The sequence below is a fragment of the Mustelus asterias genome, chromosome 14, assembly GCF_964213995.1.
Source record: "Mustelus asterias chromosome 14, sMusAst1.hap1.1, whole genome shotgun sequence".
Taxonomy (NCBI): domain Eukaryota; kingdom Metazoa; phylum Chordata; class Chondrichthyes; order Carcharhiniformes; family Triakidae; genus Mustelus; species Mustelus asterias.
This window is the reverse complement of record NC_135814.1, coordinates 26,505,778-26,522,897: the sequence shown is the minus strand read 5'-3', so window position 1 is coordinate 26,522,897 and position 17,120 is coordinate 26,505,778. Positions and strand designations below refer to the sequence as shown.

General features: G+C 44.3%; 1 protein-coding gene across 3 annotated transcripts in view; it reads left to right on the top strand.

Moving 5' to 3' along the window:
* kynu (kynureninase) overlaps positions 1–17,120 on the top strand; it is a 188,793-nt gene that overhangs the window by 63,790 nt on the left and 107,883 nt on the right. For all 3 annotated transcript variants that reach the window (XM_078228015.1, XM_078228017.1, XM_078228016.1), the window contains exon 4: positions 4,554–4,636. In XM_078228015.1, coding sequence (XP_078084141.1) covers positions 4,554–4,636 — 83 coding nt within the window. The remainder of the gene's footprint in view (positions 1–4,553; positions 4,637–17,120) is intronic.

The following is a 17,120-nucleotide window of genomic DNA, read 5'->3' as shown; positions in this document are numbered from 1 at the left end:
ATTTTCATGTGGAACCAGCAGGAGCTCCTGCATCTCCCTGCTCCAAATTCAGATAAGTGATGTTTTAAACACATATTAGTGGTTGTGGTTGGAGAGTAGAATGTTAATGATTATGTTAGAAAACAATGTTCAATGAGCATGTAAGCAAAACATCAATATCAGATGACCAAAAAGCAAGATACAGAATATTCCAGAGAACAATATACTTATCATGAAGTATTTGTAAATAGTGTAAATAAATAGTTTCAACAAAAGTGATATACTGACTACCTCCAAATCACTCATTGGGTAAGTGAAACAACATAACACATGGTGGCAGCGCTGGAGGTTGCAGTTTAAGAAACTAGACCATAGACTGGTAATCCACAGGGGAAGAGCTTGGAACAGCTCAACATCGCAATGAAGAAGAACAAAACTAAAACATACCTTGGGACAGTGAACCATGTCTGATGTCAGCAATCATTGAACAGACATTACCCTTTCCACGGCCTTTCCAACATATCAAAAGTTTGCAGCAAAGACAATGATGGCAGTCCTAGTGGTGGCGGTTTGAAAGGCACCAAACAGCTTCCGGCTTACAAAAAGGCACCAAAACACCAAGTCGGTATCCTTCTATACATGTTTGAGGCTATAGCTGATGATTTCCTAGCAAGACAAAAAGATGCAGTGACTTTGGCATCCTATGAGGAGGTTTTGAGGGCCTTTGATAATTAGTTCAGACCTAAGAGGAATCTGGTTATTGAACAGGTGAGATTCAACCAAAAGAGCCACAGACTGGATGATGCCACTGATTTATTCATTAATAACTTATATCGTCTGGCCAGCAGTTGCAGTTATGGAGCTTTAAAGCACAAGTTAATTTGCAACCACACTATAGTTGGCATGCTTAACGATGGACGAGCGGACATTTTGCAAACCAAGGAGGCTTTAATGTTAGAGAAGGCTGAACAGTTTGCAGGGCACCAACCCCCCTCCTCCCCATCCTATCCCCATGACCCGCACATTTAGCTTGGCTAATCCACCTAACCTGCATCTCTTTGGACTGTGGGAGGAAACCGGAGCACACAAAGGAAACGCACCTAGACATGTAGAGAATGTGCAAACTCCACTGTGCCTTGATATCCTACTGAATCAGCATCTTTCTCTGTTAGGAGGGTAGTGTGTTCAGGACTTGGTCTTCCACCAAGTGTTGAAAAGGTAACAGAGGATGATAGTCGAGCCATATTTCAGAAAGCATTTCCCCGGTTGTTCTGGGGACAGGGAATGCTCAAAAGTGAGTATCACACTGCTCCATTCCAGATGCCAAACCTGTCAGCTTATTTACCCTAAGGGGGGGGGGGCGGGGGGCGGGGGGCGGTACCACATTTGCTGATTGAAAAAGTGAAAGCACAAATTGACAGGACGCTGCATCACGGAAAATCAGTCTATGCGTTGACCTGACACAGCTAAATAAAGCTGGTCAAAGAGAGATACACCTGATGGGCGGGATTTTCCAGCCACGCTCGCCCCCAAAACTGGGGAATCCCACCCGAGGTCAATGGGTCATTGCATGCCCCCCCCCCCCCCCCCCCCCCCGCACCAACTGCTATGACTCCTGTAATGGGCAGGACAGGAAAATGCCCCCCTGATGTGTTCTGTTGAAGTTGTCCAAAAGAGTTTGTTTTTATGGAGCTGGATGCCAGCAACAGATTTTGGCAGATTTCCTTCATCAAGAATCACGGGTAGTGACTACATTTTTCACTCCTATCAGTTGCTTTTGTTTCAGTTGACTTCCCTTTCGCTTATCTCCTGTGCCAGAAATGATTCTGTCCAACATCCTCGAAAGCAGAGAAGGAATTATTTGCCGCATGGATGATTTGCTCATCATGGTGCTACCAAAGGAGAACACGATCGTAGAGTCAGGGAGGTTCTACAAGTGCTTGAACAAGCAGGCCTCATGCTGAAGTGCGAGTTTAGGAAATCATCATCAGAGTTCAAGGCCATATTTTACATCAAAACGGTGTAACAGTAGACCTCCAAAAGAAAACAAGATGATTAAATAATTTCCACAGTCCCAGAAGATTTGCTGACATGCAACGATCTTTAGGCATGGTCAATCAGATGGGGAAATTCATCCAAAATCTGTCTGCCATCAACGAACCTTTACAAGATATGCTGAGAAAAGTACAGCTGTGGTTATTGGGGAGTCGAGCAGAAGAATGCCTTTGACAGGATTAAAGAGCTGCCTGTCACTTTGGACATGCTTGTACACTCTGACCCCAAACTGCTGACATTAAGTGGCAACTCAGGCATCACCGATCTTGAAGCCGTTTTGTTACAAAATCAGAGGGAAAGAAAATGTTTACTATGCCTCAATCAGGGCTTCACAAACTTTCCAGCCACAGAGCCCTTTTGCCCTCCCAAGAGTTCTGATGGAAACCATAACATTCTTATTACATTGGAGAGTTAAGTGACAAAAAAAAGTTTTATATTTGCACTAGGTACAAACATACAAAAACAAATTTATAAAAAATGTTTCTATTTCCTACTTATTCATTTATTATAATTATGACTTTTTTTATTTCATAAATACTTACACGTCTTCCATTTTTGTCATTTTACTGGGAGGAGTGAAGCTGATCTTTTGCTCACAGGTTCATTTAATACTGGGAACGCAACTGGAGAGCTGGATTCTCATTTCAGACGCGCGTACACACACGCACAAATACACACAAAGATTCACACTCAAAAGAAGCACAAGCACACACAAACATGCACACTCACCTCTCTCCCACACACACTCATCACACTCTCATGAACACACTCACTCACCTCTCTCTCATGTGCACACACTCTCATCTCTCTCATGTGCGCGCACAGTCACATTTCTCTCTCAAACACACACATACGTGCACATTTACACACCCCTCTCTCTGTTCTTCCGCGTCGGCCCCCAGAGCCCTGGCCCCTCCTGCCCCGTGGATGCGACCTACCTGGTTCCGCTGTCCAGTTGCCTTTGATCTCGCTCTCAACCTTGCCTGTGACTTATCCAAGGCTGGCTTCTCAGTACTTTGGTGTTGATAAGCTGACCAGTGCGCCTACCAGAAGCCAGTGCAGTGTGAAACCCGTCTGTGGTTGGAAGAGCGGGAAGGACAGATACCTTTCAAATTTAAAACTGTTGAACCTACTGTGGATTCCCTGGATGAGTCTTGTGGAACCCAGTTTGAGAAACCCTACTCTTGACCATTTATTGAAACTGAAAAATGTTCTGCGGTGATTGAAAAGGGAACACTAGCAGTGACAGGGACTTGTAAAATTTCAGGTTATTTAATGATCTTATAATTCAGGATTGAGATGGGCCATAAACCTCTGGTGACTCTCCTGAAATCCAAGGAAATTATGAAGATGCAACCAAGGGTGCAGCATTTCTGGAAAGACTCACACTCTACGATAGCACAATATCAGAATGACGAGGGAGCATCAGACAACTGCCCACACCCTTTGGAGATCTACAGTTGACCAGGCTACAGAACATCACTTGACACTGAGGTGGAAACATAAGCCTTATCAATAACAAGTACCCCACCAGCCCTGCAAACAGGTCAGGGAGAGTGGACAAACCCATTTTAAGGACACAGATTACAGGTAACCAGAAGGTTAAATTTATTTATTAGTGTCACAAATAGGCTGCAATGAAGTTACTATGGAAATCCCGTAGTCACCTATGCAAAAGGTGTAGATAAGAGACCATCAGGTGGAAGGTGCAGTCACAGACCAAATACAACATCCACAATCATACCTTCCAAAAATGCCACACTGAGTTCTCTGGAGGAACAGAAAAGCTCTGATACTTTTTGAAGCCATGATGTGGAGATTCCGGCGTTGGACTGGGGTAAATACAGTAAGAAGTCTCACAACACCAGGGTAAAGTCCAACAGGTTTGTTTGGTAGCGAAAGCCACTAGCTTTCGGAGCGCTTGCTGCTGCTTCGTCAGGTGAGTGGGAGTTCTGTTCACAAACAGGGCATATAAAGACACAAACTCAATTTACATAATAATGGTTGGAATGCGAGTCTTTACAGGTAATCAAGTCTCAAAGGTACAGACAATGTGAGTGGAGAGAGCGTTAAGCACAGGTTAGAGATGTGTATTGTCTCCAGACAGGACAGTTAGTGAGATTTTGCAAGCCCAGGCAAGTCGTGGGGGTTACAGATAGTGTGACATGAACCCAAGATCCCGGTTGAGGCCGTCCTCATGTGTGCGGAACTTGGCTATCAGTCTCTGCTCTGCGACTCTGTGCTGTCGTGTGTCGTGGTGCTGTGGTATTAACCTGGTGTTGTGAGACTTCTTACTTTTTGAAGCCACAAGGAGACAATCATTCCAGTGTTATCACGATTGGACTGAGAAGATGGATGCCCCCAGAAATGACACTGTTGGGTCCAGGAACCAAGCAAAGACTAGCCACTCCCCCTCTCCACACACCACCCCCCACCCCCTCCACCCGCCACCATCACCACTGTGATGGAGCCATTAATTTCTGCCCTTTCTTTCTAACTGCATTTCATTTATCTTGCAGAGGTGGCCATGGACATTTTGTTGGTGCCTTTCCTTGGGCTTTGGCAGATGAATGCATAGCTGAGCTAATGGCTAACTTAGTTGGTAAGATACAATTCTTCCTCATGACATAATGCTGACACTAATTATTTTTAATCGAGTTGCTGTTTGATTTGACCATTAAAGGTTATCTGATGAATGTGTGAAATCCATTTTGATCTGATTCTAAGCCATTGCACTCAAAATGTGAAGATGGTACTTGTCATTTATTTCTGAGGAAAGCTGCAGATAAATGGAGCCACTTCAGAGTAGTCATGCTGAATTGTAGTGTTCAACTTATAAATTAACTAGGAAAATCACAAACAGATATTTTATAAATTAAACCCACGAGCGGCTGCACCATTTTCACTGTAGTTGCTCTTGCGAATTTTCTTTTAATGAGTAAATTCCTTCTAAATCAAATTGTTACTACCTCTACTAAGTATTCTGTTCAATTACTTAATGTGGTGTTGTAATCTCCAACCCAACAAAAAGCAATGAAATGCTATGATTTTTTCCATTGTCCCAGTAGAAATACAGAGGATGGGGAAATGCCTGAAATGAAGCTCTTAGAATTCTCTTCATATTGTATTTGCATAATAATTTTAAAATGTTAAAACTTAAGTTTTATTGATTCAATATAAACAAGTAAAATAAAATGTAAGCTTTATTTTCCAGAGTCAGTACAATGTTACAAAGATGCTTGCTAAATGTGCTAACGGACTCCCATCTCAGTTCTTAAAATGAGTGACTGACAGACAGTTGAAGATCAGATGGGTAGAATGCCATTGATACTCGATGCCTGAAATAAAAACAGAAAATGCTGGAAATACTCAGCAGATCAGACAGCATCTGTGGAGAGAGAAAAACAAAGTTAATGGGTGGGATTCTCCAGCCGCACTCACCCCAAAACAGAAGAATCCCGCCCGAGGTCAATGGACCTTTGTGTGGTCCGCTCCCCGCCCGCTACGATTCCCGTGGCAGACAGGACAGGAAAATTCCCCCCAACATTTCACACCGATGACCTTTTCATCAGATCCATTTGTAGTATTTTGCTTTTGTACGCTTGCGGAGTACCCAATGCCATTATCAAGTGGCCTATAAGTGGGTGAGCAGCATCTGAAGAGACAGCAAGAGGCAATGAGCTTGGCATTAAAGGGTGGCAGTGGGGAGGAGTTGGCGGTGATGGTCAGGATTGGAGTGGCCTATGTTCTTTTTGAACAGCCTGGGAGCACACTTGTTTCATCTGACCCACAATGGAACTAATTGAACTTGTTTGATCTGACAGGAAATCTAATGCTGCTGCCACACACAGAGCTCAGGTTAAAACAACAGATTGGGCCTCGATTACATATCGGAGACTAACCTGCTTATTGAGGAAAAACTTGTTGGCTTTGACCCACTGTTCTTTTGCCACCGGCAATTTACAATTCGTGTCGGTCAGATTATTGCAGAAATGATGTGGGTTAGTTCCTAACTCCAATTTAACTGCCAAACATGGGAGGATAAAAGTGAGGCTAACCAGCAACAATCCGGAAGAGGCTTTTCCACAGAGAAGAATGGAAAGAATTGAGTAAGAAATCATGCTGTTCAGAATGTTCACATTGTTTTCAGTAGCCAAAAGCTATTACATTCCAATCAGGGGAAATTAGTTGCAAAAAAAGATAATTCTGATGAAATCTGAGTTAAAGCACTAAATGCTGAAGTTAAACAAAAAAAAGGCGTATTAGTTCTTTGACATCGCACTTTACACTTTGAAGTGACGAGACTGTTTTTCAGGCTGTCACATCTGTTTCTGGAGTTTTTCAATTCTGGTCTATTGCAATGGTGATGTTTATTCTAAATGTGTGTATATTTTGACACCGGTTGCACAGCAGAAATGTGAAGCATTGCGCACTATTGACCACACAATTCACTTTTCAACTTTTCTTCATCATGGAAGATACAGCTTATTGTGTGATCTAAGAAAATCCCAAAAGGTGAAATGCAAATATGCACTCTGTGTGTAAAAAATGAAGTCTCATTCTTCTCTTTTGATTTCTCTTAACACTGTATTTGCATTAATTGTCAATTTAAGATGTTAAAACATATTTTTGAATGATTCAGTATAAACAGTTAAAATAAAATGTAAGCATATTTTCCAGTTGTTAAAATGTTACAAAGGTGCTTGCTAAATGTGCCAATGAACACGTACACTAGGTAAGTTATTTTTGGGTAAGATTTAGCTCTTAACTAATATAATGTTCAAATCTATGTAGTGTTGCAAGATGCTGACATTGATTTTCTAGTTTAATTAAATAGATTTCCATTAAGTTGGTGTAGTCGCAAGCCCCTGTAAAGGGACGTAGTTTCAGAAAGTCATGTGAATCGATCCTGGAGCTGTCGAGGTCGGTAGCACATCCTTGCACTCTGTACACAGTTATAGTTGTTCTAATTATTAGTTTATTGTTCAAACCCGGTGGTCACTAATCACTCAGATACCACAGCTGGAATAGCACTCCTTTTTTCTAACTGTGATATGGCGTTTTCCGCGATCCACCATGGAGAATAGTGTGCTCCCAACGGGTGATTCCAGAGTAGAAAGTCGAACTGTACTGCTGGCTCATCTGAGTAGCACTGAAAGTGTGGACCCAGATTAACTGAAACGCCACTTTTGCTGTTATAAATTATGGTGGTGATGCCTGTCCATCCACTGCCATTCATACTGAAAATCAGGATGGCAGGTAAATGAAAATGTGGTTACCCCAATGGGGCCTATTCATTCTTTTTTTGATTAAGGCTAAAAGTAGACAGCCAACAATTCGGGCCAAAACAGACTAGAGCCCATCTGTAGTTAAATCAGAGAGAGTATTCTTCAAATCAGAATCCTTCACAGGTTGAAGGATCCCAAATACTTTTCATTTTCCACTGGGGGCCCACAACCTATCTCCCCTGCAAACCTCAACCAGGCTGGTGTAAGGATAGCTTGGAGCAATTCTTCCGTGGAGTGGCATTCTCTGTTGGATTGCCACTTTTCTATTTTCTTTCCCTACACTGGAGCTCTCCGGACCTCCGACCTGGACCGGCTGAAAAATGTGGAGCATACTGGTTCTGAAGTCCTTCCCTTGGACTGGAGTAGCGTAGAGAGAAGCCAAGCTATGTCCTCTTTTTACATCACCGACTGCCTTATTCAAGTAAGTTTAAATATCCCAACAACTTTGGCAAACTATTGAAAGGAGGTAGGTAGGTGTGCAAGATGAGGGGCGGGTGGGTCAAGTGAGCTTTGTTGGGAGTTTGAGGGGAGTTGAGGGGGTGGCAGAGAAAAGGTTGAGGTGGGGATAGTCAGGTGGAGAGGAGCAGGCGGGGGGGGGGGGGTAGTCAGGAGGTAAGGGTAATCAGGTGGTTGGTGAGGTCAGAGTGAGGGGGGTCATCAGGTGGTCAGGGGTGTTGGGGGATTAGTCGGGGTCCTGTGGGGAACCAAGTGGTCAGTAGTTTAGTTACCCAGGAGTTTGAACTGGTTTTAATCCTTCTAACTTTTTTGGGGTAACTATTCTGCGAAATGAGTCGGAACCATCTGAAGCCTCCAAATTTAAATTGAAGTCTTGGAGTGTTCCAGTTGCATGGTAATTGTCCAATTGAAGTTGTAACTCCCTGGACAATTTCCATGTTGCCCTTATGTGGGCACATCCGAGGGGGTCCCCTCGCACATCCTCGAGGGTTCCTCTGTGCCTTGGCCATCTGGCATCTTGAAGACCTGGGCCAATGTGTACCAGCTCACTGGGGAGCAATGTCACGTCAGGGTTCTGCTACAGGGAATTCATGAAGTCCCTAGAGCGATGGCACACAGGTTAACTCTGACGAAAATGAATGCTTGTTTTGTGCTTCCTGTTTATTTCAATAATTTCAGCATCTAGCCAGCTCTAATGGGTTGTTATTAACTGGATACATCAGCATAAAACAATATCTTAAGTGGCTAGCACCATGTGGAAACATAAAAAAGGAGCAGGAGTAGGCTATTCGACCCTTTGAGCCTGCTCCACTATTCAGTATGGTCATGGCTGATCCTCCTTATGGGTGGCACGGTGGCATAGTGGTTAGCACAGCTGCCTCACACGCTAGGGACCCAGGTTCAATTCCAGCCTCGGGTCACTGTCTGTGTTCTCCCCGTGTCTGCATGGGTTTCCTCTGAGTGCTCTGATCTCCTCCCGCAGTCCAAAGATTGGCCATGCTAAATTGACCCTAGTGTCAGGGGTATCAGCAGGGTAAATGTGTGAGGTTATGGGAATAGGGCCTGGGTGGGATTGGGCTGAATAGTCTCCTTCTGTACTGTAGGGATTCTATGATTCTATCTCAACACCATACCTCCTGACACCTTCAGAATCCAGAAATCTATCAATTCTTTCTGAAGTATATTCAGTAACATGTCTCCTCAGCCTTCCGTGGTAGAGTATTCCACAGGTACACCACCCTCTTGAGTGAAATGTTTCTCCTCATCTCAGTCGTAAATGGCCTACTCCTTATCCTGAGACTGTGACCCCCTTGTTCGAGACCCTCCAACCAAAGGAAACAACATCCCTGCATGCAGTCTGTCCAGCCCTGTCAGAATTGTATACATTCCAATCATAGAAATCCCTACAGTGCAGAAGGAGACCATTCAGCCCATTGAGTCTGCACCAACCACAATCCCACCCAGTCCTTATCCCATAACCCCACATATTTACCCTGCTAATGCCCCTGGCAGTAATGCTGGAATTCTACCACCTGGCCCACCATGGGAATCAGAGCGAGTGAGGGGTGGACAATGGGAAGAGCCGTTGAGCTTGGACAGGAATTTCCGCCCTCGGGTCGAGCGAGGCCATAAAATTCCACCCTTGGTGGCAATTTAGCAAGATCAATCAACCTAACCTAATCAATGGGATGAGACGCAATCCCCTCTCATTCTTCAAAACTCCAATGAATACAGGCCTAGTTGATCCAATCTCTTCTTAAATGACAATCCTCCCACCACAGGAATCAGGTGAACCTTTGCTGGACTCCCTCTATGGCGAGTACATGGTTTCTTAGATAAGGAGACCAAACCTGCGTATAATATTCCAGGTGTGGTCTCACCTAGGCCCTGTACAGACATCCTTCCTCCTTCACTCAAATTTTCTTGCAATGAAGCCCAACATACCATTTACCTTCCTAATTGCTTGCTGTACCTGCATGCTTGCTTTCAACAACTGGTGTACAAGGATACCCAGGCCCCTTTGTACATCTATCACTATTTGAATAATATTCTCCCATTCTGGTTTTCTTACCAAAGTGGATAACTTCACATTCATTCACTTTATACTGCATCTGCCATGTATTTGCCACTCAGTAAACTTATCTAACTCACCTTGAAGTCTCTTTACTTGCTCCTTAGTATCAGAAAATTCCACCAAGTGTTGTGTCATCCACAAATCATTGTGACATATTGTGAATAGCCAGGACCCATGCACCAACCACACTGGTACCTCACTGTTCACCACCTTCCACTCTGAAAAAGACTCACTTTTTTCCTACTGTTTCCTGTCTGCTAACCAATATTCAATCGATGTGCGAGTAAGAACAGTTGCTGAGATTTGGACTCCTTTAAGCTCATGAGTCATCAGAAATTGGGCTTGTTTCCATTGATCTTCTAAGTGCTATGAATGCCCTTGAGACTCCAAAATGGTGTCCACAAACTTAAATGAAAAGTTACTGAAATGTCGATCTTCCACATGGCAGTGTTGGCATCAAATCGGTGTTGTAGATTGATCTGCAATCCGAGCGAAGCTGTGTGGCTTGTGTTTGCTCCACCTGCTTTTCTCTGGCAAGAGAAAATGAAATTAGTTCCAAACTTACACAACAGTTCATTTCCCCACTTATATTTACAGGCACTATCTGTGCTGTCCTTGTCCTGCTGTGAGTCATGATTTGCCTTCTTGCATACTTCTGACACAGATTCCCTGCAAGCGCGTACTAACACCCTCATCACATTGGCGTCTGGGCATGCTAGATCCCAGAAGTGTTGGAATGTCACGGATGCAATTTTGGAGCCTTAAGGGCATTCATAGCACCTACAAGATCAATGGAAATAATCCCAATTTCTGAGGCTTCGTTTCTACAAGGATTGCTCACAACTGCGGAATGAAAATGCCTCTTAAGTATTTGTTCTGCATGAAACCATTCCTCACATTTCTTCTAGCAGATAGATTTATGGGAGTATTTTATCACTTCCATATATTTTAGCTTTTCCTCTTAACAAAAACCTTAATTTTTATTTTATGTAGCCAAATTTGAGGAAAATTAGGAAGGAATGAACATATCAGGGGAGACAAAAAATGAAGGCCGGGGGGTGGTGCCAATGAATATAGCAAAATAGATGCTGAAGCTTGCACCAGAGGACGGCAATGAAACTACCCTTGCACAATCAATTTTTATACTTTAGGTGCTTTCCAGTGCAATGGTTCCGCCGTTGTTCGATGGGGGTTCCATCTTTTGCCCTTGACAGCAAACCTAGTGGAGAAATGCTGCCTTGGTCCCTTTTACATTCAGTAGCTCAGTTGTAATATCTTAAATTTTAATGCCTTTTCATTTTCTCATATACAGCAGCATTTCACGTTCAAAGGCTAATAGATAATCTGGCACAGACAGCCTGACTTTGATGAAATCTGGATATGGATAAAAAAAATAACTAAAAAGAAGGTAGCAGCAGGTACTTGTTATATGAATGAAGTGTGTTGAGGCGGGAGGAACTGAGTGCTGTATCGGGATCAATGGGTCCCTCATGCTTTCTAATTTATAGTGAAGGGTGTGCATTCTAAACTCAATGGCAATAAAACTAAACCAAGGGGGAGATTGATGCCTGAGGTAGCAGCAGTTGAATCTGATAGGTATTCAAGGACTTACAACGAGAACCAGATAAAATCTGTAATAGGGCCGCAAAATGACAGATGAAATTCAATATGGATAATTGGAAGCTCCTTCACATTGGCGAAAAATGAGTGACATATGGAATCTATGAATAGTGTTGAACTATTTTAGCATATATTGGAAAGAGATCTGTCAGTGTCTGTAAACTTACTGTGGAGCATGTTGAGTCACTGAGGCACACCAATCAACAAAGTTATGGGCCGGTATCTTACGACCTCACCCACCCGAGGCTTGTAAAATCCCGCCTGAGGCCAATGCCTCATTCCATTCTGCGAGCCTCGCCTCACCCGCCCCAATTCTGGGGTGGGCGAGGCGGTAAAATTCCGACCATGATGTTAGTCAGAGGCTGTTTTACAGAAACTTGTGTGCAGTTCTCTGGTCTGAATAATGTGCGACAATTATTAATTGAGTCACAGCAGAAACACTAGGCTGGATTTTGCGGTCAGCAGCAAAGCCCGTAAAGATCTAGCAATCTCTGTGATGTGGATTACCCCGTTTCCCAATGGCAATTTAAATCTGTCACCTAGTCATTGGGGTATCCAGGTGCCCAGCAATAGCAATAACAGAAAGAGGGACAAACAGCCAATCAGATTGGCGTATTTTAACAGACGGCAAATCAGGAAGTTAAAAGCACTGATTGTCGTTCATTTTTCAGTTCAAATTTCAGTGAAATAAGTTATAATGATTGGATTAACGTAAAGATAACATGCCGTAAACAAACTATAAAATCAAAAAAACATTGGAATCTGTATCATAATGTAAAAATCTGACAATCCATGGGTATACAATAAGCTTTTCAGTGCCAGTGAGGGTGATTAGCAGTTATAAATTTGGTATGCTCTTCGAAACCCAGACAAACCTCATTTAACAAGATGGACCTTGTTAAAAGTTCTTCTCTCCTTGGGGGAGGCAGTGGCATAGTGATAACGTCTCTGGACTAGTAATCCTAGGAATCAAGTTTTCACTTCAGACTGTCAGGAACACTGCTCATCATAACAAGGAGCCATGGAAAGGGTGACATTAGTGGGAGTTTATTTACAGAAGAGAACTTTATTGGGATGAATGGACTCCTCCATCAAGCTTCACAATCTGAGGGGTGCAGCAGTGACCCCTTCCTGAGTTTCATGACCTTGTCTTTGGAGCTTCAGCATCTGACGCTTCACCGAGTCCCAAAGGCTCGTCGTCTAACTCAGACTCAGATTTCCTGACCTCCAGCAATCAATCCTCTGTGTGCCGGCACCCTGGGCTGCTGTGGATCAGACAGTGTGATGTGCTCACCAGACTGTCACCCTGAGTCTTCTTCAGCAATCGTCCCACCAGAGTGTGTGTCTGTGCGCTGTGATGGTTCTTCTATTTCAAGGTCTGTGAACTCCTGTTCCGCGTCGCTGTTGGGGCTGCAGTTGAGCACTTGGCTTGTGGACTCCCCTCAGCTGCTTCCAGGATGTGCCTGCAAAAGAAACACGAGTGCATGACAGCAGCCTGAGAAGCAGGAGGCATCATTCACAACCTGGCTGTCTGTTGGATGCTGCAGTGCTGGATCCTCACTTGATCCAGCACCACCATCAGTACAGGAATGGGCCACCTTCTCACCGGCCAGCTGACTGGCTCTCTCCAAATTCGGTGGGGTTCTTTCAGTTCTGGCATCCCTCCACCCATCTGGGATCTCTCTTTCTTGTTGTGAGCTAGCTTGTTCTGCCTGAAAACAGATGGAGAGAGTGCAAGCAGGGTGCGTGCCAGGGAAGATGATAAGGATGCCTGGCATGTGTGGAGAGTGAATGGGACCAGGGAGATGATGAGGACAACGCTCATAGGGGAGATGAAGATGTGCGTGGGAGAGTAGTGATGGTGTCCTTTGAGCTGGCACTGTGTGAAATCGCTGTAGATATCTGATGAGTGTGTGATTTGAGAGTGATGACATGAGTGATTTACCCTGGCTAAGCGGAGAAGTTAATTTATCCTCTTGTAGCATTGGATGGCTGTCTTCTTCCACAGGGCATTGGCATTGACCACCACTGCCACTGGGTCCCATGCTGGATTGGTCACCTTTGCCCAGAGCATGGGTAGAGTACATTGCGGCGAGCCTCCACTACATCCAGCAGGTGCTCGAGGGAGGCATTAGTGAACTTTGGTGCAGAATGCTTCTCGGTTTGGCAGCCATGTCCTACCAGCGGAGTGTGAAGTGTGTGAAGCTGGTAGTTCAGGGGCTGCCTTTTAAATATGGTGCCTGGATCATTGACGTGTTGAATTGATGACAGGACGGGGTGAATCAGAGTCTGGCCACCAGCGATAGGGCATGGAATCCATGCCTGCTCATTTTGATCACTCAATGCTGCACAATGCAGCAAAAGAAAAGCCACCATTTCAATTGGCAGGTTAAAAGTGGCTTTCTTCACCTGAAATCAGTCTTGGTGGATTTCTGAGATGATTTAGCCCTTCCACTCGTTGAAAGGAAGTAACGATGACAAGTCTGGAAACAACTATGATGAGTCTATGTACCTGTCGGTTGGTACGTGTCCTCAGTTTCTGTATCTTTTTCCTGACGAAGAAGGTGGAAGAGAGTATGTCCAGGGTGCGTGGGGTCCTTAAGCAGCCAGTATCATTTAGGACCCCACGCATCCTGGACATACTCCCTTCCAACTACTTCCGTCAAGAATAAGATACAAAAGTCTGAGGACACGTACCAACCGACTTAAGAACAGCTTCTTCCCTGCTGCCATCAAACTTTTGAACGGACCTACCTCGCATTAAGTTGATCTTTCTCTACACCCTAGCTACACCTGTAATACCACATTCTGCACTCTCTCCTTTCCTTCTCTATGTACGATATGCTTTGTCTGTATAACGCACAAGAAACAATACTTTTTACTGTATACTAATACATGTGACAATAATAAATTAAATCAAATCATGTAGGATTATACAAGATAAATAGTCTAGAAAGGGAAAGCAAATGACCACCGGAGCTGCAAGCATGGAGTTATTTTAGAGACAGTGGATGTTTCTCAATGGATAAGCTGAAGTGAGCCATGTGGTTTTGCTCATTATATCCATCCTGTGATTTTGTACTTTGCAAATGGAAATGATTATCTGAGTTTTCAATGCATAGTTGGTGGTGGGAGGGCAGTGAGCAATTGTTAGTCTTATGGCTCTGAAAAAATTTTGTTCCTGTGATTTCCAAAGCCATTTACTGTATCTGATGTTATGCTTTGTGAGTTATTTCCAGATTATCCCTTCTGAATATTGCCGCTCAGTCTTGATAATTTCACTCCATCGCTCTATTTTCATTAAATGCTATCCTGTCATTGTGTAGCTTATACAATGCTGAACGCCATCTTCTTTGATGGATTTTTCTTTGATTTAGTCTTTTTTTAAAAACATCTTCTGTTAAGCTGGTTAATGTGTCAAAATGCCCTGTAATTTTAGTTTTTGATTTTCAGTATGTCATGCAGCTGATTTTGGAAATGATGCCACGGGCACGATGGCACAGTGGTTGTCTCACAGCCCCAGGGACCAGGGTTCAGTTGCGGCCTCGGGTCCTTGTCTGTGTGGAGTTTGCATGTTCTCCCCGTGTCTGCATGGGTTTCCTCTGGGTGCTCCGGTTTCCTCCCACAGTCCAAAGATGTGCGCATTAGGTTGATTGGCCATGATAAATTGTCCCTTAGTGTCAGGGGCTTAGCAAATATAAAGTTAAAGTTTATTTGTTAGTCACAAGTAGGCTTACATTAACACTGCAATGAAGTTACTGTGAAAATCTCCGCGTCGCCACACTTCGGCGCCTGTTCGGGTACACTAAGGGAGAATTTATCATGGCCAATTCACCTAATCTGCACATCTTTGGAGTGGGGGAGGAAACTGGAGCAGCCGGAGGAAACCCATGCAGACATGAGGAGAATGTGCAAACTCCACACAGACAGTGGCCCAAGCCAGGAATTGAACCTGGGTCCCTGGAACTGTGAGGCAGCAGTGGTAACAACTGTGCCACCATGTGGGGTTATGGGGATAGGACTGGGTGGAATTGTGGTCGGAGCAATGGGGCTGAATGGCCTCCTTCTGCATTGTAGGGATTCTATGATTCTTTGATTCAGGCTTGAATCCTGTTCTTGATTGCTGTGAGTTCTCATTTACTTACGTCACTTGGTAGATTCTTCAATCAAGCATAGTGGATGGCCACTTTTCACCAAATGCAGTGACAACATCTATGTTTTATCCCACAATTTTTACTGAATTTCTCATCTACATGCTACCCTTGGTGACATCATCCGTGAACCAATCTCTCTGGATCTCTGCACTGGCTCTGATATATCATCGTGCTTTCCCCACATCCAGCATTGGATGAGCAGAAAGTTTGATAGTTCCTCCAATTAAATGTTGAGAAAATCAAACACATTGGGCAGGATTTTCCAGCCGCGCTCACCCCAAGGTCAGAAAATCCTGCCCGAGGTCGATGGACCTTTGCATGGTCCGTGTCCCGCCTGCTACAATTCCCGTGGCAGGTGGGACGGGAAAATTCCGCCCATCACCTTTTGGTCCCTGCCACAAATTCCATTCCCTTGCATCCCTCTCCTTAGCCACTGTTAGGTTGAACCAGACTGGTCGCGATCGTAACGTCCTACTTTACCCTGACCTGACCTTTTGCAGTCATCGTCTCCATCACCAATACCACTTACTCCACCTTCATTATAACGTCTGTCTCCACCTCAGCTAGTCTGGTAACTGAAACTTTCATCCACGTCTGTTACTCCTGGACTTGACTAATTCCCACCTTATACTCTGAATAAATCTGAACTCGTCCAAAACGCTGCTGCCCGTATCCTAACTCACACCACATCCCATTCACCCCTAATCCTGTGCTGATGTTCCTTGGTTCCTGGCCTGTAAACGCCTTGATTTTCAGATTCTCATCCTTGTTTTCAAGCACCTCCATGTCACCCTATCTTTGTAACCTCCTGGTCTCTCTGCTCATCCAATTCTAGCCTCTTGCATGTCACCAATTTTAATTGCTCCATCATTGGTGGCTCTACCTTCAGAAACCGATGCCCTAAGCTTTGGGATTCCTCCCCAACCACCTCTCTACCTTCATCTCTTTTTAAAGTTCAACTTACAATCTACCTTTTAGTCCAAGCTTATTGCTGCCTGTTCTCATGTCTCTTTATGTGGCTTGATATCAAACGGTGCTTGAGGAGCTATGCTCCTTTTATGTAACTAGGGATGTTTTACTACGTTAGAGGTACTGCCTTAATGCAGGTTGTTGTTATTGTTGCGGCACCGTAATCTTTGCTTATTTTACAGTGTGCGCGTCTTGTGTGATTGGAAAAAATAAAACTTATTGATGACACTACTCTGACATTATGACGAGCATAGAAAATAATTTGCCCCTCACGATCTCCGAGGCAAAGCTTTTCTTTGTTCTGTTTCCATACAGACACAGGGCGGGATTTTCCGCACACTCCCCATGGTGTGTATTGTGGTGGCGGGAGTGACCCGCCCTTGGCTGGCGGGGGGATCTTCCAGTCTCGCTACTATCAATGGGGTTTCCCGTTGTTCATACCCTCTGCCACCCGGGAACCCCCGGCAGGGAGGTCACTGTCGTTGGAAGATCCTGTCGGTGGGAATGGCTGGAAAATCCTGCCCA